The sequence below is a fragment of the Chinchilla lanigera genome, unplaced genomic scaffold (assembly GCF_000276665.1).
Source record: "Chinchilla lanigera isolate Chin_1 unplaced genomic scaffold, ChiLan1.0 scaffold00069, whole genome shotgun sequence".
Classification (NCBI taxonomy): domain Eukaryota; kingdom Metazoa; phylum Chordata; class Mammalia; order Rodentia; family Chinchillidae; genus Chinchilla; species Chinchilla lanigera.
The window spans coordinates 5,280,941-5,306,841 of record NW_004955470.1 but is presented as its reverse complement, the minus strand read 5'-3'; the positions used below and the strand labels follow the sequence as shown (position 1 = coordinate 5,306,841).

Genomic DNA, 25,901 nt, shown 5'->3' with positions numbered 1-25,901 from the left:
TTTTGGAAGGTGGTTGGATCATGGGAACACTGTACTTACCTGTGGATGAAGTTCATAGCTGAAATGTGCTATTAAGAGGTGGCATCCAAAGGGGTGGGTCACTCTGGGGTGGGTCACTCTGGGTTGTGACATAGGAAGGTGTGTCCTTGTCTCTAGCTCCTCCCTATTCTCTCTGCCTCCTGGCTGCCATGAGCTGTGCAGCTTTCCTTTGCCATACTCTTTCACCATGCCATTTCTGCCCTGGAGCCAGCCAGTTATGGACTGAACCCATGAAAGACATGAGCCAAAATAAACCTCTCTTCCTTTAAGTTGGGTGTGTTGGGTATTTTCCCCCTGTGATGGTAAAGTGATTGATACAGAAAATTTGTACTGAGTGTGGGGTTGTTGCTCTGACTCTATCTGACTGTGTGGTTTAGAAGCCTTTGGAACTGGTTTATGGGAGAAGTTTGGAAAGGTTTGAAAATGTGGGCTAGAGAAGTCCTTGTAAGCAGAGCCTGATGGATGATTTTTGTTGAGGGTTAGAAGACAAAAATGCTGATAGGTATATAGACACTAAAGGCTCAGGAGGATTCCTTTGGAAACAAGGATTCTATTGGCAATTGAACTAAAGAGCATGTGTGTTGCACTCTGGCAGAAAATTTTGCCCATGTCCTAAGACTTTGTGGGAGACTGAGATTAAGGGTGGTGGATTAACTAACCCAGTGGAGAAAATTTCAAGGCAGCCCAACATTCAGACTTTAGCGTGGGTACTGCTGGCTGCTTTTAACCAGAATTATAGTGAGAATTGGGGAGAAAAGAGCAGAAAATTTTGAAGAACTTAAATTTTGGCCCATAAGAGACCACATGTAAAGTTGTGGGCAAAAGAAGTATGGTTGCTGATGAGATTTGCACCATTAAAAAGAACCCAAGTACTTCTACAGGAACAAGAAAAAAGGTGCCTTGAGGGCATTAAGAAATCAGTAAAACCTCACCCATCACAGGCTCCAGCATATAAAAGTACAAACCTTTCATTTGAGAAGAGAATGCCTGGCATGCCTACTCAAGAAGGGCCTTCTAGGGAATTGGTTCCCTGGGACTCATTTCACTATCCAGGCACTCAGGCCTGGCATCCATGGTCCAAAGCAGCCCAGCTACTACTCAGGGGGGCAGGATGACCTTGGTGTCATTATGGTGCTAACTTTACTAGCATGCAGAATGCAAGAGCTGTGGGCTCGGGAAGGCTTCTACACAGATTTCAAAGGGAGCCCTGGGAAGCCAGACAAGGAGCCTCTCTGAGAGGGCCATGCATGGAGCTGTGGGAATGAAGCCTTAAGGTATAGTAGAGCCACCAGGAAGTTGAAATGGCAGGAACATGGGATTTCTGCTAAGAAAAGCTGCAGGCTGTGAGTGAAGCAAGACCAAAGGAGAGGCCTGGTGGGCTGCAACCAGCAAAGCCGCAGGTGTGGGGCCACCCAAGGTCTCTGGAACTTACTTCTCACCACTGTGTTCCCCTGACACCAGATAGGGACTTATGGGACTTATTGTTTTCCCTGGTGGGTTTTTTGGTCTTGCGTTAGTCCAATTCTTTTTTATTCCCCTATTCTTCCCTCTTGGAATGGGAGTGTTTACCCTGTGCCATTATATCTTGGAATTGTGTAACTTATTTTTGATTTATACAGAGGTTCACAGCTTAAATCTCAGAAGAGACTTGGACTTAGACTTTGGAAAAATACTGGAATTGTCGTGCGTTTGGAGAGGAGATTATTATATTTTTGGTTGTATGCAATAATAATAAAACATAATGCAATAATAATAAAATATACAGTAGTTGAACCGTGTTAGGTGGAGTTATGACTGTGATTATTTGGGCATTATGGATGATTTAAGGGGGTGTCTTGTTATTGGTGGGTAAGATGTGATGGTTAAATTTGATGATGTCAAATGATTGGCTTGGGAGCCTCCCCAGGGAATTGGTGGAACACATTTCTGGGTGTACCTGGTTCCTCACCCCTTCCCCCATGGCTCTTCCCCTGCTCTGCCTCCTGGTTGCCATGAACTGAATATCTTTGCTCTGTCATGCCCTTATGGCATGGTGTTTCTCCTTTGGACCCAGCTCAGCATGGACTGAATTGCCTGAAATTGTTAGCCAAATTAAACCTCCCTGCCTTTTTAAATTTTAAGCTGTATTTTTTTTGAGATAGGGTCTTGCTGTGTAAGCCAGGCTGGCCTTGAACTCACTGGGTAGCCCAGGCTGACCTTGGACTCATGATACTGAGTACTGGCATTACAGCATGTGCCACCACCCCCGGGGAAACTTCTCCTCTAGGTTGTGAGGGTCCAGTATTGTGCCCCAGTGACAGGAAAGTGGACTAGTATCACTCAGGCGGCTGTTCACTGTGACTCCGTCCTAGATTTCAGTTTCTGTCTTTCTCCTTGTAGAAGGAAGTTGTTTCCTGGCAAAGGTATACGCATTCTTCTATTTAAGAAAAAAAAAAGCAAGCTAGGTGTTTTGCATGCCTGTGATCCCAGCCCTCTGAGGCAGAAGGATGGCAAGATCCTGTCTCAAAATAAAAAAGAAGGGGTATGTGTGTGGGTGTAGCTCAGTGCAGAAGCTCTGGATTTAAATCCCCAGTACTGTACTACAAAAAAGGAGAAACAAAACAACCAAAAGGAAAGGTTGTCTTCCTTTTCATGGGCTTTTGCTGTTCTAGGCCTGAGTATACTGTGCCCTTCTGCCCTTTAGCACAGTACTTCTATCGCACTTGGCTTTGTGTACCTGGTGACCAGGCAGTGGGCCCCTTCCACCCATCTGCAGAGGCTCCAGTTTGGCTCCATATGTACTGTTCCAATGGGACAGAGGAGGCAGCAAGGCTCAGGCTGGTCAGGAAGACATTTGAGTGCCTGGTGTCCCTGCTAGTCTCTGGACCCTGTGGGAGCTGCAGGCACTGCGGTAGAATGGGCAGACAAGGCCCTGTGGCAGGAGCCGCACTCTCACGGTCAGGTGTGTGTCCTGGGCCCTGGGGACACACACATTGGCCAGGAAAGTGGACCTGCCTGCTCAAGAAGAGAAAGCTGGCCAGCCGTTCTGGCCCTCCCTCTGCTTTCTGAACTGCTGTGGCTTTTATCACCTGAGCCTCGTGTTTGCCATTCTTCGCATCACACCATGATTGGATGCTTCTGTTGGAGACACATCTTTTCTCCCCAGGATCTTGGGGAAATGAGGGCTATGTGCTTAAAACTCTTGGAAGCCAGCACACCCCTAACAAGTTAGCTTGCCCAGGGCTCTTTAAAGGAGTGTTTATTCTTGACTGATTTTTCATTTCTAGTGTGAAATAGTAGCGACAACAGCAAGAAAGCCCCTGATTTTAGCCAAGAATTCACATGAGAATTTTCCACTGGCTGCTTCCAGAGTCTTGGTCTCTTCATCTTTGTAGTAGCCAAACCCAAATACAATCCACTCTTGATCTGTTACCTATAAATTCCGATTTCCATGGACTGTGCATGGCAAACTGTATAATCATACCAGCTTCTTTCTGCACTGGTTTGAGGGTTCCCAACCCATCCTGCAGAGAGGGAGAGCTTAGGGAGCATCGTGATGTTAATAAAACCTGTGCAAGGTGCAGTGAGGGAAGTAAAACACCGGGTTGTGGGTGATCTCGGACTACGCCCATGTGGCCAGGAGGGTGCAACATTGCGCTGTGCACAGAGGGGGCACCCGCTGGCATTTGCTCAATCCCTTGTCCAGCCAGAGTGCCAGCCAGAGCTGCCCCTAGCTCAGGATTCTGTGACCAGCACAGTGCATGATTGATATGCAATCCTGGTCCCTTCCCGCTGTAAGGAGAATAGTAGGAAAAACTGCTTAATTGCTGAGACTTGCCCATATCTCTCCTGTTAGATCACAAATGTGTAAAATAAAGGCTGCTTTTTAAAATTGGATTATAAGGAGCATCCCTGCTTTAGACCTTAAAAATGGCCAGAAAAAGTCATGTCACACGAAACCTGCTGGGCTTTTGTGTTTTGCTAATGTGTTTCAGCAGAAGTCACTTGTTTTCTATGTATTCCAAGCTATGAATTTGCTGCGCTGTGATCCGGGCACCTGGGACAGAGGCAGTGTCTTTGGTATCTCTGCAAGACAAAGTGTAGGTGCTGAAAGGAGCAAGGCGAATGTATTTTTAGCGGCGCTGCCAGTGCTTTCCTATTCGGTGCCAGTGAGCGAAAGGGACAAAGCACCTATACAGGCAGCAGCTTGGATGCCTCTCAAAAACATCATGCTCGGTGAAAGAAGCCAGTCTCAAAATGTTACATACTGTACAATTCCATTTCTGTGGCATTCTGGAAAAGACAGAACATGAGCGATGGAGAACAGATCCATGGTTGTCAGGGGTGCGGGAGGGGTGGCGTGCCGCTCTAAGTGAGCAGGCGGGGGAGGTGTTTTGGGGAGTGACAGAACAGTTCTGTACCCATCGCCACTACCCAGGTGGTGGCCACATGACTACATGTGTCAAAACGCACAGAGCTGTACGCCAAAAACAAGTTAGAGTTATAGCATGATCATTTAAAAATAAAAATAAATAATACCAGAAGGTTTAGCAGTGCCTGAATGGCGTAGTTACTGATCCACATGTCCCCCTGGAAGTCACCTCATCTGTACTGAGTTTAGAAACATCCCCAGCCCAGGGCTCACTGCTTTCCTCTGCTATATAAAAATAGATCCTGGTGTTTGCACCTCTGCTGCAGACCTGCCCTTAAAGAGTGTGCATGTAGGGTCCGGGTGCAGGTGGAAATATTGGCCACTCACGGGATGTCTTTGTCTGGGAAGCATTGTATGAGTGTTTACATGGATGTGTTTGCTTATATGAAACTGACCGAGTCAGAACCTTTGCAGCCTTTGACTTGTTCCTTTGAACTATTTTCTGCCCTGAAGTTGTGCTCTTATCCTGCACTGTGGTTGAGCCCTCGTTCTGTCTCCAGCATGGTGGTACCTTGTTTCCACTTTCCACTCGCTTGCTCACCTTTGGAGCTGGGGTCCAGCCTTGGTGCCCCTCACCAGCTTTCCAGCCCTACCTCAGGCTTCATGTCCTGTGTATTTTCTCTTCTAAACAGCCCAGACCTCCCGCAGCAGCCCCTCCACCCTAGGTTCAATTCTAGTTTTGCTCTTTTGGGCCGTATAGATTGAGGAAAATGAGAAACAGCAGATTTATTTCTCAGTGTTCTAGAGGCTGGAAGTCCAAGGTCAAGGAGCCAGCAGATTTGATTCCTACTCGGCTGCCTGCTTCACAGATGGCGGTCTTCTCTCTAACCTCATATGGGGCAGGGGAGCTCGGCAGAGTCTCAAGGACACTGACCTCATACAAAAAAGTCATACCTGCTGTCATGACCTAATCACCCCAGAAAGCCCCACCTCCTAGCACCGTCTCCTTAGGGGCTATGATTTCTACTTGTGAATTTGGGGGAGGGACACAGAAGCCCTGTAACCATGAGCATCTTCCTAGTGCTCACATTTGATCATGTGACTCTCCTGCTGAGAAGTGTGTCATGTTCCTGTTACCTTTACAATAGAGTTCACATGCATAAAGATGGCTTGATTAGCCTGAAATAGTTTTCTTCTCTTCCTTCTGTTTATCTTGCTTAGTTCTCTTCCCTGGCCCCAGCCCACCCTCAGGACCCCAGTGATACTGAACTTCTTACACTGCACTGAACAGATCATGTCCTCTCTTGCCTCTGGGTCTTTGCATATGCTGTTCCCCTGTGCTCAGAATCCTGCCCCACATCACCATCACACGTGGAATTTGGCAGATTTTCTATTTATCTGTCCATTTTCTGTCCGCTTTTCCTTCCGTCTGGGCTGAGCATCCTCCCTTCCTGTCCTCAAAGCCCTCCTGTTCTGTCTGGCACTTGGCACCCTGTGTCATATTAGCCCAAGATCTAGGCTATAACCTCTTTGCAGCCGATCCTTTCCTCTGCAGTCACTGTTGTGCCCCAGGCACCTAGAACAGTGCCCATAGCTGGAAGGTGCTGAGGACACATTTTATGATGCATGGTTAGAGGTGTCTATAAAATCCCAGAGCCAGTGACCAATGGGAAGGCAATAATGACACGTAAGTACCAGTCTCTGTCTTCTGGATTGCTTACAGTCTTGTTAAGGACATGGCAGCTGTTGAAAAGTGTGAATCATAGTGGTGTTGAGCCATGCGGCATGTACTCCCAATGCCTTCGAGGCAGAGGAAGGAGGTGGAAAAAGCTGGGGCTCTTTTAGTCTGTTTTCTCCTAGTGTGAGATCCACCTCAGGGCTCACACTGCACAGACTGCTGTCCACACCCTCAAGCTGGGCTGAAGGGGCACCCATAGCCCTCCGTGGGTGACCTCGGGTAGCCCCAAGGTCTCTGTCACAACTTGGAGGTGCTCACATCTCCAGCTGTTTTATATAGCCTCTCCGCCCAGCACCTGTCACCTTCCTGCTGCTTCTGTGTGGTTGGTGGTGTTACTGTGTCTCTGCTCTAGTTAATGTTGAAACACTTCCTACTTTGGCCCCTCATGACTGGCCCTCTCCTCCGGAGTGATTCTGCACTGGATCACTTACAGAGATGTGCTGGGAGGGGAGGGAGGCTCTTTTTACTCTGCTCCCTCCCCCACATCTAAAAAGATAGCTTTCCACCTGGAAAACTGTTTCTTGTTGATGAGGACCTATGAGCGAGCTCCACTGGGTGAGGAGGAGGAAGTGTGTTGACTCAAGTCAGGGAGTCGAGAGTGCAGTGTAGGGGTAGCTCAGCAAGGGTGGGGCTTCATAGAAAGGGCTGGGCCTGTGACTCCTTAACTCTACACACTGGAGTCACCTGGGGAATGTAACACAGTCTAGCCCATCCCCAGGTCATTCATAAAAGTCTTTAGAGATGGCTCTCAGGTGACTCACTGTGCAGTCCTTGGGAGCTCAGGTGGACAAGGCTGCAAGTATTTGCTAATTCAGAGCCTTGGCTGGTTACCACTAGTGGCTTCAGTTTCCCCAGAAGATTAGACAACTTTCTCTTCCTGAAATTCAATACCTGACACCTGCAACTTAAAGGAGAAGAGGTTTAATTTGACTCACGGTTTCACTGGGTTCGGTCCGTGGTATCCTGGTTCCAAGGCAGAAACATCATGGTGGAAGGGGATGATGGAGCAAAGATGGTGGTCTGGAGTTCCTGTGGTCTGAAGGCCGAGGAGGGGAACAGTGTCAGAGATGAAAGGGTCAGGAGCCAGATCCACTACCCAAGGTTATACCTACATCGCCCAACACACCCAGAAGTGTGCTTTATTAATCCCATAGGTGATTCCCAAGTCAATCAATTTGACAATTAATGTTAAAATAATTGTCAAACTCAGGAAAAGACAGTGTGTTCAGAATGAGGTCAGAGATAGATTCCAGAGGCCTTTTTTCTTTTAATTATCTTTTAATTATATACATAATTTAAAATGCTACAGAAATGTATCAGTCAAAAAATGTAATCTCTTCTGCAGAGAGAAGCCCCTGTGTATCCTTTCAGGTCATTTCCTCATGTTCATATACAGGATGTGAAAACAGGGCCCCTTATGGACTCCAGACAGGGGACAGTATTGTGACACTGAGCAGCCCCCCCAGCCTATTGTGTGGTGATGGTAGGTTGGCTTCCGTCTCCCCTAGTCTGTGGAGGAGATGCAGGCACAGGTGGAGAGGATTTCTTTGGAGAATGTTGCCATGAGCCATTTCCTTCTTGGCATGATTGGAGGTTGGGGCAACAGCTTAGCAAGGCCTCCCTGGATTGAGGGTGCTCCTGCCAAAGATGGGCTCAGTGGGGCCCCCCACAAGGGAGGATCAGGTCCAAGGGCTGTAGGGTTTGTGGGCTTGTAGTGGGGAGTCCAGGCCCGTGTCACAGGGAGACTGGAGAAGCTATGTCTGTAGATGTCTGCAAGAGCAGGCCCACAAAGCAATTTAGTGACAGCGTGCAGAAAGAAGTAGTGGTTTCTGCTCTCCCTCTAAAGAGTTCAGGTGGGCAGGGGCGTATAATCAGTTACAGTTTGCACAAATGGCATGTGCATGGTGGATTTTATACTTTCTTGCGAAAAATAAATGATACAGGTTGAGCATCCCTAACCCTGAAATCCAAAAGCCCAAATTCTCCAAAATCTGAAACTTTGAGCACCAGGATGGTGCCACAGTGGAAAATTGCACACCTGACCTCGTGTGATGGGCGGCAGTCAATAGAGAGGCACACTAAAAATATTCTGTAAAATTACCTTCAGGCTACGTATACGTGGTTTCATGTATACCAACTTCATGTTTAGAGTTGTGTTCTCTAAACAGATATTCCCAAATCCAAAAAACATCTGCAATCTAAAACACTTCTAGTCCCAACCAGTTCATATAAGTGATAGTCGTACTATGTTTATATATTTTTCTGCAGATTTTTTAAAATGTCATAACATATCATATGAATATTTCTATGACAGCAGATGGATTACCTCTTTTCTTTTAACTACTCCCTCATAGCTAACCATTTGTCTTAGTTACTTTTCTCATTGCTGAGCCAAGATACTTGACACCAAAAGTTAAAGGAGCAAAGGTTTATTTGACTCACAGTTCATAGAGGTTTCAGTCCATAGTTGGCTGGTGTGAGGGCGGGGCAGAATTGCATTGAGGCATTGCAGGGCAGGCAGGCGGAAGGCAGCAAGCAGCAAGCTACAAGTGATAATCAATGACCCTCTTTCTGTCCCTTAGATCTTATCCAGCCTACCCACCCTTTGGCACAGCTCTGGGTAGGCAGGATTACCAAACCAATCAGTGGACTAATTTACACATCCTTGATCCCAGCATCACACACCTCCAAAAGCCCCACTTATGACTGCATGAGACTTTGGGGGACATCTCGACACAAATCCTAACATCATTCCAATACCAAGGGGCACTCATCACATGTCTGATTTTTAATACAGTTTTGACTTCAGGGAACATATTTGGTCATTTCTCTATATGTGTTTCTGTGAGTTATTGCTATAGGATAAATTCCCACACTTGGAATTGCTGAATCAAGGGTTGATTAAGATTTTGATAGAAACTGCCAAATGGCTGTCTGAGAAAAGTGTGTATTTTTAAACTCCTACCAGGAATATATGGGAATGCCCATTTCCTATGCCTCACCAACAATGAGTAGCTTCTTTTAAATTTCCAGAAGTCCAATTGTTATGTTTGGTTATTAATACCTATTTTATATGCTTATTGGCTATTTTCTATCATGTGAATTAATTTTATATATCATATGCTCACTTTTCCTTTGAATGGTTTTCATTTTTCATATTGTTTTATAGGAGACCTTTGATAAATCAAAAATGGAAACACACATATATATGTATATATATATACACATATATGCACTGCTATTTTACATATTGTATGTATTTCCTTCTAATCCAACTCATGCCTTTCAACTGTATTGAAAGACTTCACTGTGTAGGAAAGATTTGGAAGAGATTATGTTTTATCACCTTTTAGGACAGAAGAAGGAAAGGATTTGCGTTACAGTCTTCCAAATTATGTTCAATTTGGCCAAATAAGACAAAAAAAAAGCTCAGAGTTGCATCATTATAACTGTACTGGGATTTTTTTGTTTTTATCCCTCCATACTTTTCAAATAATTGAGATGTATTTCATATATCCCCTAACAAGTCTGTGAACTATCACCAACACCTAATTTCAGAACATTTACATCATCCCCAAAAGAAACTAGTAGTAATCTTTAAGCATTTGGTAGAAGTCATCTAGGCATGGGATTTTCATTGTGGTAAGTTTTATAATTCCTAATTCATCTCTTCAGTAATAATATAGCTCTATTGATAATTCCTATTTCTTCTCAAGTCACATTTGGTCGTTTCTTTATTTCCAGGGATTCGTCCATTTCATCTAGACTATCTAGTTTGTTGGCATATAGTTGCTCATAATATTTCCTCATTATCATTTTTGTTTCTGTAATGCTGGTAGTGATGATTCCTATTTCATTCTTGATTTGTTTATAATTGAGCCTTCTGTTACTTTTTCTTGGTTAATCTAGCTAAAGCTTTGTCCATTTTGTTTATCTTATTTTTGAGGTAGAATTTTTGACTGTTAACTAAAGCTCTATTCTTTAATGCAGACAGTTATAGGTATAAAGTTCCTTGTAAGCACTGTTTAAACTGCAACCCATAAGTTTTGGTATGCTACATTTTTGTTTTGATTAATTTTAAAGTATTTTCTAATTTCTCCTTTGACTCACTGATAATTTGGGAGTGTGTTATTTAATTTCCACATATCTGTGAATGTCCTTTTTACTGATTACTAACATTAATTTGCTTGGGGTTGGAAAACATACTTTGTAAGATGTAAATATTTTAATATTTATTGAAACATTTTATGGACTAACAAACAGATGATCTGTCCTGGAAAATGTTCCATGTGCCCATGAGAAGAATGTGTATTCTGCTGATACTGGGAGAGTAGTCCTTAAATATAAATTAAGTCTCATTTATTTGTGGGATAGTTCAAGTGTTCTATTTTTTTATCTTATATCTAGGTTTTCTGTTGATTATGTAAATTGAATATTGACTATTCCAATGATTACTGCTCATTTATCTATTTCTACCTTCAATTCTGTCAGTTTTGCTTGATGTATTTTGGATATGTGTGTGTGTGTGTGTGTGTGTATATAAATAAAATCTTGATTAACTCATCATTGTATAATTTCCTTTTTGTCTCTAAGGATTTTTGTCTCAGACAGTATTTTTTTCTGACAGTAGACTAGCCATTGTAGCTATGTTGTGGTTATTGTTTTCATGGTGTATCTTTTTTTCTATATTTTTACTTTCAACCTATTAGTGTCTTTGAATTTAAAGTGTGTCTTGTAGACGGCATATAGTTAGATCACTTTGTTGCATCCATTTTGTCAACCTCTGCCTAATTGGAATATTTAATCCATTTTCATTTACTATAATTATTAACACAAGACAGTTTAGTCTTTGGCTTCTGTATACCCTAGTTCTGTCTTCGTTCACCACTTCCTCTGTTGCTATCCCCTGTTGACCGAATAGATGTTTTCTAGTATACCATCTCATTCCCTTCTCAGTTCTTCCATGATTGGAAGTGTGTTTTCTGAGTACTTGTTCTGGGATTACAATTTACATCTTACTTTATAACACTGTAGTTTGTACTCATACCAATGTAATTTCAGTAGTATACAAAAAGTTTGCTGTTATATAGCTCCATTCTCTCCATTCTTTGGTGTTACTGCCATTCAGATGATACCTTTACATGTTATACACTCAACTTTGTAGTTATAGTTTTGCACAATTTCCTTTTAAATTAGAAAAAGAGTTATGCACAAAATACATTTACCTTTCTTTTCTATTTAACTATGTAATTACCCTTACTGGTACTATTTTCTTCATGTTTGGTGCCCATTAGTGTTTCTTGTAAATTTCCTGTTAAATTTCTTGCAGATTTCCTGTTAACAGCTTCTCTGCAATTTTTGTTTACCTGGGAATGTCTTAATTTGTCTTAATTTAGGCTTCATTCTTTAAAATCAAAGTGGAAAAAGGGAACATATAAACCACTTGAAAGCAAATAACTCAGTGGCATTTGGTACATTTGCACCGTTGTACAACCTTTTAGTTCCAGACATTCTCCAAAACATTTTCTTCCCTTTGGAACCAAACTGTCTGTTAAACAGGTGCTCCGCGTTCTTTCACCTGTGAAAGATAGTTTTGTTGGCTCTAATGTTCTTCAACCACTCTTTTCTTTCAGCGTGTTAGTTTGTCTCCCTTCCTTCTACCCTGCATCACTTAGCAGAGAAATTTGACACTAATCTTACTGAAGTCCCTTAAATACCGGTAAGGGTTCTCTAGAAGAGCACAATTAATGGACTAATAAATGGATTAATAAATTATATATAAAAATTATAAAAAGGGGTTATTAGGTAGACTTACAGGATCTGAGGCAGAACAGTCTTACAGTGGCGATCTGCACACTTGGGAGCCAGAGAATCCAGTAGCTTCTCAGTCCAAGAATCTGGAAGTTGGCTGGGCATGGCAGTGCATGCCTGTAATCCCAGCACTCAGGAGGCTGAGGTGGGACGATTGTTGCGAGGCTGAGGCCAGCCTGGGCTACACAGTGAACTCAAGACCAACCTGAACTGCATAGTGAAACCCTGCCTCAAAAAATAAAAAAAAAAAAAAAAGAATCTGGAACCCCAGAACAAGAAGGACCAAGAATGCAGTCCCAGTCCCAGACATTTAGCTCCCTGAAGAGTTGCTGGTGTCTGTGTTGATGGCTGAAGAACCTGGAGTCTAAGGTCCACAGGCGAAGGCAGTGTCCACAGTGCAGTGGTCATCAGACTCACCTAACATGAGTGAGGGCAGTAGCAAAAGATACACCCACTGAAGCACCATGGAGCTTACAACACTGACTTCCTCCTCCTGCTTCTGTTCCACCCAGGCTGCAGCCCATTGGCCCAGGCCATCCACATTCAGGACGATCTCCCCCTCAGTTCTCTGACCCACATGCCAATCATCTCTGGAAACTCCACCCACAGACACACCCAGGAGTGTGCTTCTCTGATCTCAAGCATCCCTCAATCCATTTGAGTTGACAATCAAGAATGTCGTATCTTAGATAAGTTGCTTCTCTCATTTCAAGGTTTTTTTTTCTTTTTTCTTTTGTTCCAGGAATCAAACTCAGGACCTTGCACTTGCCAGGCCGGCACTTTGCCTCTGAGCTATATCCTTGGCCCTCAAGATTTTCCTTAACTTTGGCTTTGATGTTTTGATTATGGTGTGTCTAGGCATAAATCTCTGTGTTTATCCCAATTGGAGTTTGACTGAATTGCTTGCGTGTGTGATATTCTCCCAAATTTTGGTAGGATCAGCTATGAGCTCTTTAAATAGTCTCTCTCTCTCTCTCCACTCCACTCCACTCCTAAATCTGTCACTATCCATATGAGGGATGCAATCAGAAATGTACCACAGATCTTTGAGTCTCTGTTCTTTTTTTATTATTATTTCTTTCTGTTCTTTAAACCGGTTAATCTCATTTGTCTTTAAGCTCAGTGAATCATTCTTCTGCCAGTTCATATATGCTATTGAGCTCCCTTAGTGAATTTTTTTTATAGTTTTCAACTCAAGAATTTCCATTTGTTTCCCTTTTATACTTTGTATCTCTTTATTTCTCTCTTGGGTAAGACATCATTTTTGTACTTTCATTTATGCATGTTTTCTTGATTCTTTGAACCTATTTAAAATAATTGCTTTAAGTTCTTTGTCTAGTAAGTCTAACACTTTGGTATTCCTAGGTGTGGACCATATTTAAACATTTATATGTCTTATAAATTTTTGTTGCAAATTTTAAAAATATAATGTGGCAACTTAGGGTGTCAGGTCCTCCCTTTCCTCCTTTCCAAAGGTTTATTTTTATTGCTGTTTGTTGTTTGTTCTTTATTGACTTTTCTGCATGAATTCAATAAAAGCTGTATTCAAAGTTATGTGTAACCACTGAAATCTGTACTTTATTAGCTTAACGACCACATAATGATTGGAAAGAGATTTTCTTAAACATTGGAAACCAGAGTTTGCTGAGAGAATCTGTGTACATGTTGAGATGTACCTCTCAACACTCAAGTGTGCAGCCAACAGCTCTGTCTAAACTCTCCCTGTTTGTGTAGAACTGTGATGTCAACCAGAGGTGAAGACCGAGGGCCTTCTCACATCTTTTCTGAGTGTGTATGTGCATAGGCCTACGTGTGGTCTTCCAGATTCTCAGGACTACGCTAGGCTTTAGGTATTTCAGTTCATTTGTTGTTTGTCCCAAGTGTTTTCAAGTGCCTCAGGCAGCCATGAAGTTAAATATTTGCCTATAATTGTCTTCCATAAACACTTCTTGGGAGGGAAAGGACTTTTTATATTGGGCGAGCTCTGACTCAGGTCCAAGTGGATTTTCCCCTCTGCAAGTGAGTCTTTCCAGGGAACCACCAACAACAGGTCAAGTAATGATAATTTTCTGAAAATGGATCTTTGAAGAAACTTCAGCCCAGTTCTTCTCCCTCCACTGGCTTCCTGGCTGCTGGTTTATAAAAACCAGTAATTGTGAAGCTATTGGTTTTCAAGGTTATTGTGGAGCTACAAAGTAAGAGACTGGAAAATGGTAAGTTCAGATACCACGAGGCACACTGCTGTTGCCGAGATCCAGCTGTTTCTCTTGAATCGTTGCTTCCTGAATTCCTGCCCCAATTTCTAGAATTCTCACAAAGTCAATTCTGATTGTTTTAAAGCCAGTTGTTTCATTACTGTCACGGGGAGGGTAACTTTTCCTTATTCTGCCATTTTTGCTCATGTCACTTGCTTTTGGTTCTGTCGTTAAAAGTGTTTTGAATCACGTCAAATGTTTGGTATCATGTTTGATTAGCTAAGAGAGTTCAGTTTTGCCATTTATTCACTCCTTATTCTGGGGCCAGTTACAGAACCTGTCAACCTCAGTTCCATTCTGTGAAATATTTTTGATTGTTTGCCAGGCAGGAGCTCCAGTTTTTACCATCTCTGAGATTCTGAGTTTCTAAAGATCGTATTTCCATCTGCATTTTCTATTCTTCCTGGTGCATTTTCACTGGGTTTATTTTTTCCAGTTCCCTCTGTATCCTGTCAATCATATTTTTGTGATAATTATTTCATTGTGGATTGTAGACATTCTCCCAGTAGCATCATCATGGCTCTTGGCTGTTATTTATTCCTGCTGAGAAAATTTAAAAATATAATTGCTGTGTACTTCACATAAAGAAAAACTGGGGGAAAATGCAGTTGCTCTTCCCACCACCACCCTCCCTGATGACTTAGCAGTGCCTTGGCTTAAAGTTCAAGGAGGGCCTCCCAAGTCCATCTTAGCATAGGGTATTGACGTGAAGTCTGCAGTTTGAGTGCCGTATTATCCAAGACGTAGGTCTCAGGCATCCTTTACAGTTGTCTGAAGAAGTGACCTCCACTGTGGCTTTTAGTCAGGGTCTTACCTGGGTCATCCCTGTAAACTGCAACGCCCACACTTGAGCATTGGCTCCCTGCCACTGGTCCCGTAATCCCGGTGCCTGATTGCCATAGACACACCCCTTTCCCTCTCTCCTGTATCTTCCTGTGCCACGCACCCTGTCACTACTGTCCTTATGCGCCGAAACTGACTCGGTCACATACGTGTTCGAGGGTGGAGGAAGGGGCGTGGAAGCTGACACCCCTCTCTGCAAGACCCACCCAGATTCATGTTCCCATTTTTCCAGTGCCTGGAGGTGTAGGGTGTCTGACCTGGTCAAATCAGGCTGCTGGAACAGAAAAGCCATGACTGGGTGACCTAGAAATAACTAGAAACAACAGAAATTCATTCCACGTGGCTCTGGAGCCTGGAAGTCTTAAGTTCAGAGTGCTGATGGGTTTGGTGTCTGGTGAGGGTCCACTTCCTGCTTCACGATGATACCCTCTTGCTGTATCCCTACGAGGCAGAAGGATGAGAGAGCTCCCTGAGCATCTGTGGGAAGGGCACTAATCCCTTTACTGAGAACTGTGCCCTCACCATCCATCACTTCCCCAAGCCTCACCTCCTAATACCATCACCTTGGCATTAGGGTTTCAGCGGATGAATTCGGGGGGACACAACCATGTGATGTATGTCAGGACGATGTCGTCACCCCCACGCCTCTCTCCCCATGGGATCTGGGCCGAAGTCCCGAGTATCCCTGTGGGAGAGGGCGGGGCTCAGGCGCAGCCCACTCCTTAACCCCTTCCCAACCTGGTTCGGCCCTGTGCGTTTCTTCCCAGGCCTGTGCATGAGATTGTGATAGGTCCCTGGCGCCATCTGGCCATTGCCATCCGTGTCGCCCTGCATGGAGCCCTCCCTCCTGCTCTGCAAGCCGCGCAGGCCCCTGGGTTGTTTGTTGGGCTGGTGCAGGAGTGTGCTGCCCAGCCTGGCTCTCTCTGGCCCAGGGGCGTGCATATCCATGGCCAAGAGGCAGGTCCTGGCGTTGTGCCTCCAGGGCCTCCTTCGCATGGGCTCCAAACCACCCCATGGCCACGGCCCCCTTGCTGTGGGCTGTGCACGGCGCGCTGCGGGCCCCCTGCCCCTCCCACACAGGCTGCTCCCCAGCCCCAGATCGCTGCCCGTGGGCGGCACTATTTCTGAGTCCCAGCGAGCTGGGACGGACAGCCGGAGCAGACCTGCGCGGAGGTGGTGTGGGTGGGTCCCCATGTACTGCATTTTCAGAGCCGCCAAAAATACAGTGAACAATCATCCCTTCCATCCCACATGACATCATCTCACTCGGTCCCAAACAGCATCCTTGGTGACAGGCCTTGCCGTCCCCTTCTGACAGGTGGGAGACTTTCTGCGCCCAGGCTAATCAGTGACCCCAGGACTGCAGTGTAGGCAGCAAGGGGACTTTCAAGCCCAGGCTTCTCCCCCGTTTGCACAAGAGGGCTTTACCACTTCTGGTTGTTCTCACTAGGTGCACTTTATATTAGCATCCTACAAACATACTCTTTCCAGGCTTATACAGAACCAGTGGTGGCAACTTGCTGCAGCCCGTTATTGAACGCCTGCTGTATGCAGAAACCCTGGCTAGGCTCCTCAGTGCCTGGGAGGTACAACTCATGGTTTGTTGTGGTCTGAGCCCCAGGGGTGACTGCCTGCTGATTTCAATCTCAGCCAGTGTGGTTCTTCCAGCCTCAGCACTCCGTCAGTGGCGTCTGCCTCCTGGGAGGTGGGCGGTGGCCTGGTATCTAGATGGGGTGGATACTGCTGGAGGCCCCCTACCGTTCATCCGGTGCACCCAGACTCCATCCTGCTGCCACCTGCACGCCAGGCACTCAAAGACTGGTACTGAACGCCCCTCACCATTCTTTCTATACAGTGTCTTGTTGCCACTCACTACCCGTGTCCGTCAGGGTCAGTCCCACGCTGAGCCCTTCATCCCTTCCCACCTGGTGGGAGAAGCGAGGCTGTCAGAGCTCACGGGGCACGTGCAGGGGATGAGCCGGAGCTGGGAGTTTGCTCATCCTGCTGTGACAGAGCTGTTCAGATGTGGCTCTGGTACAAAGCGATGGCGCCTCTCTCTGCTCTGTGTAAACCCACAGCAAATCGACCGTACCCGTACTGAGATCGGCCTCCCAGCTGGCCTCCATCTGTCCTGGGTGTCGCCGTCTGAAAGTGTACCAAACCTTTTGTCTGAGGGATCTAAAGATCGAGCTAGACCAAGCATGTCCAGGCAGCTTCAGAGGCTTCACATGTTTTGACATTCAGCTCCTGTTTGCTCAGGGAATTGTTGGGACTCTTTCTTTTCCAGGTAAAGTTTGCAAAGATTGTTTAGCTCTTATGAAACCAGAGACAGATTTTGGGGCTTATGTAAGTAGGAAGTCACAGACAGTTGGCTTCAGGAAGAGCTGGATCCAGGACTCCAAACAAAGTCCCAAGGTATATTTCCTTTTGTCTCTTCATTTCTTGGTGGTGCTTTCCTCTATAGCTTCCTCAAGAGAAAAGAAATAGTCCCTTTCAATAATTCTTAAAATTCCCGAGCCTCACTCTTTGTGGCCTGAAGCAGTTAATATACACTTCTCTCTGAAGCAACCGTTCTCACTAGGGGCCTAGAATAGCATGACCAGCATGAGCCTGACTGCCTCTGGAAGTCCTGTGTTGGGCCACACTGTAGATCAAGTATGGCCTGGGCAGTTCTTCCCACAGCTCTGGGTGGACACAGTGTCCAGCCCTGCCAGAGGAGGCCCCTTCTGCTTAGTGGTCCTGAAAGTGGAACTGCTGCCTCGCCACCCAAGGGAGTGGAATTCGGGGTAGATGAGCTTCAATCCCACTCCTTCCTATGAGGCCCTCTGCTCTCTTTTATTTGACCCTCAGTGATTCAAAGGAGCAACCTTTTGTTACTGAGGCGGTGGCCCTGGAAGAGCTCTGGGTGCTCCCCAACCTGCCCCTACTTTGTGTTTCAGTCCATCGCCCTGACTGTCCCCAGGCCCTCGCCAGGGACTGGCCGGCGTTGTGCCCCTTCCCTGGGAGCTCTGCTTGCTGGGTTCTGGTGCAGCCCCGCCACACCAGGTTCCAGGTCGGGGTGGGTCCTGGGCCCCCCTCGGGCTGTGAGAGGCTCCTCTCACAAGCACACTGGGTCCACTTCGAGGGCCCCACTTCTTCCTGCAGGGTGTGCCCCACTTCCTGAGCCTGTGCCTGAGCTCGCCAGTCCTCCCTGCCACTTGCAGCCTCTGCCCTTTGTGCTACTATTGTCGAGGTGTTGGGGGTCAAACCCAGGGCCCCACTGAGCTACAACCCCTGACTCTGCCCTTCCTCACAGACTCTGTCGCCTGGCGTGGGTGAAACCCTCAGGATGCTCAATCCAGGCGCCACTGAAGGCACAAACATGTATTGTGGAGAACACTGCCTGGCATCATCATTGTGTTTTCACTTAATGGCAGCGGAAAGTTCTCGAAGTCCCCAGTCACTCCTCCTCCCTTCTTGGTTACTTTCCTGTGTGTCAGTCAACAAAGGCACCCATGCCAGTGCTCCTGTGAGGACTGGAACACCGTGCCCACTGGCCTTGTAGGGCCCTTGCCAATGCGAGGACCACATGGTCGCCATATTGCACTGTTTCAGTGACTGTGCATTTATTTAGCACCCACTGTGTACCCAGTGCCACAGGATATATGGAAGTCATCAAGTTCATTGGTACTGTTAGAGACTTTATGGTCTAATTGAGGCAGGACAGCTACAACCAGGAGACAGTGCGGAAGTCATTTCGTGATGAATGGTGTGGAACATCTAAATACTGTGCCCACCCCCGGGGAAATATTTAGGAAAATGCGGGCTTTGCTTCCTTTTTTGGGTCTTGCTGGGATGATGTGGAATATTAGGTGTCTTCACATAATGAGCCAGGTGCGTTTCCATACTGCTCCGTGGCCTCATGCTCCAAATGTTATGTCTCGGAATTACAAAAGGGGAGGATATTTATGTCGAACCAAACCAGCCCCCGCATCTGAATCACGCAGGGCACTTTGTCAGAGGATCGTACCACATGGCTCAAATGAAATCAACTATTTGAGAAGGTTTTTTCCTCAGACACACAGGAGAAAGTTAACCTGGAAAAACTTTATTAGAAATGAGTGAAATTTGTTATCGGGGGGCACTCTGCTTGGGTTTTATAGACCTAGATGATGAGGTTTGCATTCTGTCGTGCACCGGCTGCCCTGCATACCAGTGTAATTCAGGACGGTCCTTGGGTTCTCTATAACATCACTTTGGGATATTAAGCAAGGAAAGGTTGTAACGCGGTAGGCACCACTTGTAAAACAGCCCTGGATGGGCCAGGGCTATAGCTCAGTGGTGCAGTGCCTGCCTGGCAAGCATGAGGTCCTGAGTTCAGTTCCCGCTACCCACCTCCCCCCCCCACACACACACACAAAACAGGCCTGGAGCACTCACAGCAAGGGGAGGGGCTTGAAGCCTGCTAATTCATTTCGGAGCACTGTAAACAGCCTAAGGTCTAAGTGATGTAAGTTCTCATTTGGGCTTTGGGGCCATAATTGTTGGGTTTAACTGATGTGGCAGAAAAGAACTTAAGAACAGCGTGCCTATCTATTCTCCTGCAGGGAAACAACCAGCATGTTCAAAATTTCGCATGGGATGGAACACCCTTACACGCACAGGTGGGCTAAGTGACGCACGTGCAGAGGGTCCCCAGCCTGCTTCCTGCAGTTCTGCATCCCTGTCCAAGGCCAGCTCAGCTCGGGGACTTGTTCCTGTCCGAGGTCCGAGAACAACCACAGCGGCTCCTGTGTGTAGGGTGTGTGAGACGGACCTTCCGGGTCGCAGGACCAAGGGAGAAGTCGTCTTCCAGGAGGAGAGGTTCTAGGTGGGCCCGTTCCAGCGTGCCTCCCAGTTGGCCAAGGATTCTCTAGAGGAATGGAATCAGTAGAAAACATATGTATAGTGACACAGGGGGATTTAGTAGGTAGCTCACAGCGTTGGAGGTGGGTGAGTCCATGGTGGCCATCTGGACAGCCAGAGGATTCAAGAACGGCTCAGTTCAAGAAGATGGAAGCCACAGACCAAGGGGGTTCAGGGGTGCAGTCCTAGGCCAAGGTCAGAGCCTGGAAGCTCCCTGGAGAGTCAGTATCTCGAGTGTACACTGGAAGGCTGCAGAAACCAGAGGCCGATGTCCCAAGGTGACAGTGAAGACTAGAGCTTTCCAAAATAGGCGCCCTTGCTGCTTCTTTGCCTTTTTATTTCTTCTGGGCTACAAGCCTGTGGATTGTTGCCACCCACACGCGGGATGGGTCTTCCCTCCTCGGTGTGCAGCCTTCCTGTCCATCATCGGTGGACACGCCCAGAGCTTTACGAATCTGCTACGTGGTTCTCAAGGCAAGCTGACGTGTTACAGTTAACAGTCACTCACTAGGGTGTGAATGGTCCCTCCAAAACTCATGCTGCAACTTAGCCCCCACTGTTAGGAATTGAGGGGTGAGGCCAGGCAGGGCTGTGCAGAGATAAGGGGGGTCGCAAGGGGTCATCTATTCATGGATCCATGATTTAATGGGTTATCTTGAGTAGATATGTTATAGAAACCAGTTTTACTCTTGTTTCTTTCTTGCCGTGTGATGCATTTCACTGCCCTGGGACTCTGCAGCGAGTCCCTTCAACAAAAAGTCCCCGCCATATGTGGCCCTTCCATCACAGGCTCTCCTAGCAGAGCTGCAAGCTGAAGGAACCTTTATTTTTTTATACGTTAGCCATTCTGCAGCATTCAGTTATAGCAACAGAACACAGGTGGGGACGGTGGTCCTGTCATGAAGCCCTGAAATTTTTTTCCTTAAAAGATTTTCCGTTGCATTTTCCAAGTTGCACTTTAATAGAGGTCCATGAGTGTCACTGGCCTTTTCATTTGGCTCTCTGATTTCCTGGGATATATACGGGATGCGCCCTGCAAAAAAAGACAAAGAAAGGGAATTTGGAATACTTGCCTAGAACTGAGCAGATGTAAAATGTGCGACCTGTGTCTCGGAGAGTGTGCTGGGAGGTGGCGGTGAGGGGTGATGCGTGCACCCCTGGGTTTGTGGAGGCTGCACCAGGGCCTCATCTGGCTTCCCTGCTCTTCGGGGAAGCCCTCAGCCTCGGGCAGATGCCATGTGTGTCCTCTGCAGTGATTGTGTGACTCTGGAGTGGTGTCCCGTGGGGGCATCGGGCTGCTCCGTGGTGGGCAGTCACATTCCAGAGAATGCCATGGCACGTGGCAGAGGCGGCCTCCAAGCTCAGCCTGGCTGCTCTGAGCCGGACGGAATTGCCCTCCGGGTCTGTCGAGTTTTGCTTGCTCATGGCCCTTCAGTAATCCACTCTACTGTGTTGTCCTGTAGGCCCCCAAAACCACCTCCCAGGAAAAAGGGGACTTGCTGACAGCCCGGTGTCCCTGCCTCCCCCGGAAGGTAAATTGCTAACAGTGGTGTGCCCCCTTGCCAAGGTCGCAGGAGTGGACCTGCAGGTTCTAAACGGTGAAGATATACGAGCCGCCTAGGAGCTCTAAGTGACTGTCAGTCTCTGAACTCAATGCTTGCTTTGTTCACCATTAAATATATTTGTTATGCTTCCTCCTTAAATTGTAAACCATTTGACTAGAACTGTGTATGCAATTGCCTTTTGGAAACACAAGCTAGCTAGGACTTTTTTAGAACCATTTTCAGAAATCACCATGTTACCTGCCTGCTCCTGGGCTTTAATAACAGAGTCACACCCGCTGGTTGCCTGGAGCCTCTGTCAACATTCAAGACGTTGCCTGGAAACTGCTGACGGTAGAGCTGTCAGCCTTGGAATAAACTTGACTCAGGTGGAGTTCCAGTTGCAGGAGTCTATTATTTTGAAGTGGCAGCCATGGGTAATCAGAGGCGAGGTCACCAGGCTCCTGGCTTTGTGGACAGACTGGGGAGCCCAGCCAGCCAGGCTCAGGTGGTGATTTCTCGTAGGTGGGCGGGGCCGGTGCACCTGCCAGGTGCGGTCTCCAGGCGGGAGGGCTGGAAACCCTAGCAGGGCCACAGGGAGCGGAGTAAGCAGGTGCCTGGCTAAAAGCAGCTTTTGGATGGCTTCAGGAAAGCAGCTTGGGAGACGTATCTGGATCTCAGGGTGACATGATAGGCCACGAAGAGAAAATAAAAGAAATCGAAAGCTAGAAAGCAGGTGTGTAAGGCAGAGACCAGCATGTCCCCAACTCCTACACCATGTTCTCTGCAGAGAACAAGTGGGCATTAAGGGGGCCAGAGGAGTGAGCGAGGGCACCTGGGCTTGGATGTGTTTGGCATAGAGCCTGTTCCGGGGTCCTGCAGTGTCCAGGCTGCCCTTCTCAGACCTGCCCTTGCTTGAACACATGGGGAAATGCAGCCTCATCCTGGCCTTGCCCTTTGCCTGCCTCCACGGTGAGCACGAGGAAACGCAGCCCAAGTTTGTTTTCTGCCTCAGCCACTCAGCAGCGACTCCAGTCACAGGGAGGCAGGTGACGAGGACTCCAGACCAACTCCCTGAGGAGTCAGGCCACTCCCGCCCTGGCCCTTGGGGCTTGGCGTGGAAGAAGGAAGTGTGTGCTCCTCAGACAGCTCTGAGCCTGCACACCTGCCTGAGGAGCTTGCAGGGCCTCGGGTCCCTGGTTGGCAGAAGCCCCGCTTCCTCGCGGCCCATGAGTGCTGCTGGGGAGGATGGGGACCAGGGCTTGTGCCCAGCGCCCAGTGGTGTCCCGAGAGCCTTAGGCCACGCTGCTCCCTGCTGCTAGTTTCCAGGACGATGAGAGAGCCCGAGGCCCACACCGCTTTCAGGAGGATGGCTGCCTTTTCCCACTGCATCAGGCCTGACCCCAGGTGGGCCCAAGAGCAAGAGGGTGGTGGAGGGGAGCTGCAGGGGGGGGCCCACTGTCTCTGCCAGGGCAGGGGTTGCCACCAGCCTTGGGGATGGGGCTAATGTTCTAACAGGTTTATGACCTCCTTCCTTACAGCCTTTATTCTTTCTCCTCGAATTATGTGAATTCTGGAACAAAATAATGAGTGTCTTTGTTTCCTGTAAGACATTCACAGGGAGAGAGAGAGAGGGAGGGAGGGAGCAAAGGGAAGGAGGACTTGGTAACCAGCGCTTTACTCTTACTGTCCCCTGTGTACCTCAGATCGCGTGGCAGAGTTGATATACTTGGAATGGAGGGAGGTCAGGGAAAAAGGACACCAGGATTATTACCTAAGGCTCAGCGCCAAAGGGCTCACTCCCAACCAACGGACATGGCCCTGAGAGGTAACCCACCTGAGCTCCTGCCCGGCACATGCAGCCACCTCGCCCAGCTGTTAGTGACCTTTTCCCTGGGAGCTGTTGGCTCCTGGTGCATTGAATTCTGTGCACCATGGTGCAGAGGGCAGTAGAGCTTGATTTAAATTCATTTGCTCAACGTAAATAAACACATCGTGGCAGCCTCCATCCACCCAGGAGATTGTTAGGTCTGCGTGACACTTGGACTGGGTGGGGTAGTCATAGTGAATTGATTCTGGAAGGACCCATCTAGCTCGTGGTGGTCCGCCTCAAGCCTCGCCTTCTTCCTTGGTTGCATGGGGTAGTGACACAGCATCTCAAGGATTCCCTGTGAACACAGGGTGTTGTATTGGGTAAAATCCTGTGCCTGTAGAGTTGTTATCATTGTTACCACTTTTTTTGGTGGTATTGGGTGTCAAACCCAGGGGTTCTCCCACTGAGCGACATCCCCAAACCCTTTTTTTGGCGGGGGGCGGTTGTTTTGAGACAGAGTCTCGCTAAGTTGTTCAGGAGGGACTTCTCAGCCTCCCAGAGTGCTGAGATTATAGGCACGGCATGCACCGCTGCACCTACCTGCATAAAATTTTTTTGACTGATAATTATTCAAATTCAGCGTCTACTTCTGCCTATGTTGAATGGGCCAGGTTAGACTGGGGTGATATGTCTTCTCATTAGTAGGCTTTGGAGAGTGTCTTTCTATTAAAAACCAAAACATACCTACTAAAAACCAAAACAAATCCTGTAGAAATGCCAGTCACATACATTACATTCTAGAAAAGTGATTGGTGGTGTGTACACATAGAAACAAGGGAATGTCTCTCGTCAGTAAATTCATACAGTTAAAAGTGACCTAGTCTTGTAAAACTGTCCTTTGTGCCCTGGACTCCAGGCTTCCCTGATGCCTGGGTGTTGAGCAGTCAGCACCAGATACAGCTTCCCTGTGAGCTTGAAAGTTTCCAAGTTAAATGGTGTCTTTGTAAGATCCTCCCCAGCACTGAAATGAATTTATATGTCCCCTGGAATTATGGAAATAGAATTTCTAAAATAAGGTGGTGAAGTTTGACGCTCTGATGCTTAGCTATTTTTGAAATAATGGTTTTGTAAAAGTCTCTAATAGATTTTTTTTTTACTCTAATAACCTGAAAATGTCTAAACTGATGTTTTTCAAATCTCCTATGAAAACACTCACGGCTCAATGAGTGACAGCAGGGTGCTCTTGTGAAAGCTGTCATGCATTGCTGTCTGAGGCCCGAAGTTCATGCAGGTGTGATGGTGCGGGCCCCGGCTGCCTAGGTGAACACAGGTGTGTGTGTGTGTGTGTGTGTGCGTGCACACGCACACGCATGTGCACAGGAGTGTTTGCTGTGTTTGGATTGCCATGGGCATCCCTCACCAAGTAACTTAATTTGCCCACTTATAAGGACTCTGAATACCACTAAATCAACTTATGTAAGTCATTTTCAGAAAATAGTAGTTTATCTTATGTAAGGTCCTATTTATATGCTTATACATTATGGTGTTTATCTCGTGGATGGCTGTTTGTTGGGTTGAAACTGCGGTGTTGCTTTGCAAGGAAACAGCCCAGCAAGCTGTCTCTTGTTGTCTCGTCCTCCCTCTCTAGATGTCTGCACGTCCCTGTGTCCAGTGGGGAGTCGGAAGTAGGGCTCAGGCCCCCACTCAGGGACCTCCTCTGCACCCCTCTTCCTTTACTCCCACACTGAGGCGTCCACAGAACCCACGAATGTCACCTCTGTGTGGCTGTAGGGTGGGTGATGACTCAAGGACAGTAGGCAAGAGCTCAGGCAAAAGAAACGTGACAGCCTAGCAAAGTCCGATTTTGAAGCAGTCCGTCCTTCGGATCTTGGCATGTTAGGCCACGCTGGAAATTGTGCATGGGCACTTGGTGTTGTCTCGCTTTTAACAGGAAGTGCTTCTTTGTTTAGTGGCTGTTACTGCAGTTCATTCATTCATCTCACATTATTTAAGCAACTACAAAATGGCAATCCATGCTGGTGCCTCTTCCCTATCCTCATAGAATTCGTGGTCAGTTTCACATACTTAGCAAGAAAGTGCACGGTGCACTTCTTCAGGCCAAGCCTTGTTTTTGTTTTTAGAGATAATCCCTGGTTACAGGATGCCGGAAAACTTCAGCACTGACCAACCAATAAGGTCTTTCACTCTCCTTCCTGCTTGACTTAAAGCTCTTGCACTTAGCAGTTGTATGTTCTCTGCATTCAGCCCCTTGCTTAGGAGATTTCTCTGCTTGCTTTCTCTGGTATGCAGAATAGATCTACTCCTGTCTCTGCCCTGTCCTTCCTGGCAGATGGACAGAGGAACTTTGCTCAGGCGTCTGCTTGAAGTAGCAGGTGGTCATCCGGCACCTTCAGGGAGAGATGATTGATTCTGGTGCCATCCAACCGCAACGCCCCTGCCTCTACAGGGCGGTGACAGCCATCACGTCCCTCTGCTCTTCAGGATAATAATATCATTAAGCAGCAAGCTGGCATCATTTTTGAACAGCAGTTTCTCACAGGAACTTTGTGAGCATTACACATTCCATTTGCCTCAATAATGTGAAACTTATTTTGCTAAAAAAAGG

General features: G+C 47.0%; 1 protein-coding gene across 5 annotated transcripts in view; it reads left to right on the top strand.

The window, feature by feature from the left end:
• The window catches only part of Kiaa1211l (KIAA1211-like ortholog), a 115,777-nt gene that overhangs the window by 36,694 nt on the left and 53,182 nt on the right, over positions 1-25,901 (top strand). Inside the window, exon 1 of one of the 5 annotated variants that reach the window (XM_013522806.1) lies at positions 22,053-22,198. The exons of 2 other annotated variants lie outside the window; for them this stretch is intronic. Coding sequence is in view for 2 of the 3 variants with exons in the window: in XM_013522804.1 (XP_013378258.1) it covers positions 22,796-22,869 (74 nt within the window). In the remaining variant the exon portion in view is untranslated. Of the gene's footprint in view, positions 1-22,052; positions 22,199-22,258; positions 22,870-25,901 lie in introns of those variants that run through there. 2 more of the 5 variants (XM_013522804.1, XM_005400727.2) reach the window with 2 other exon arrangements.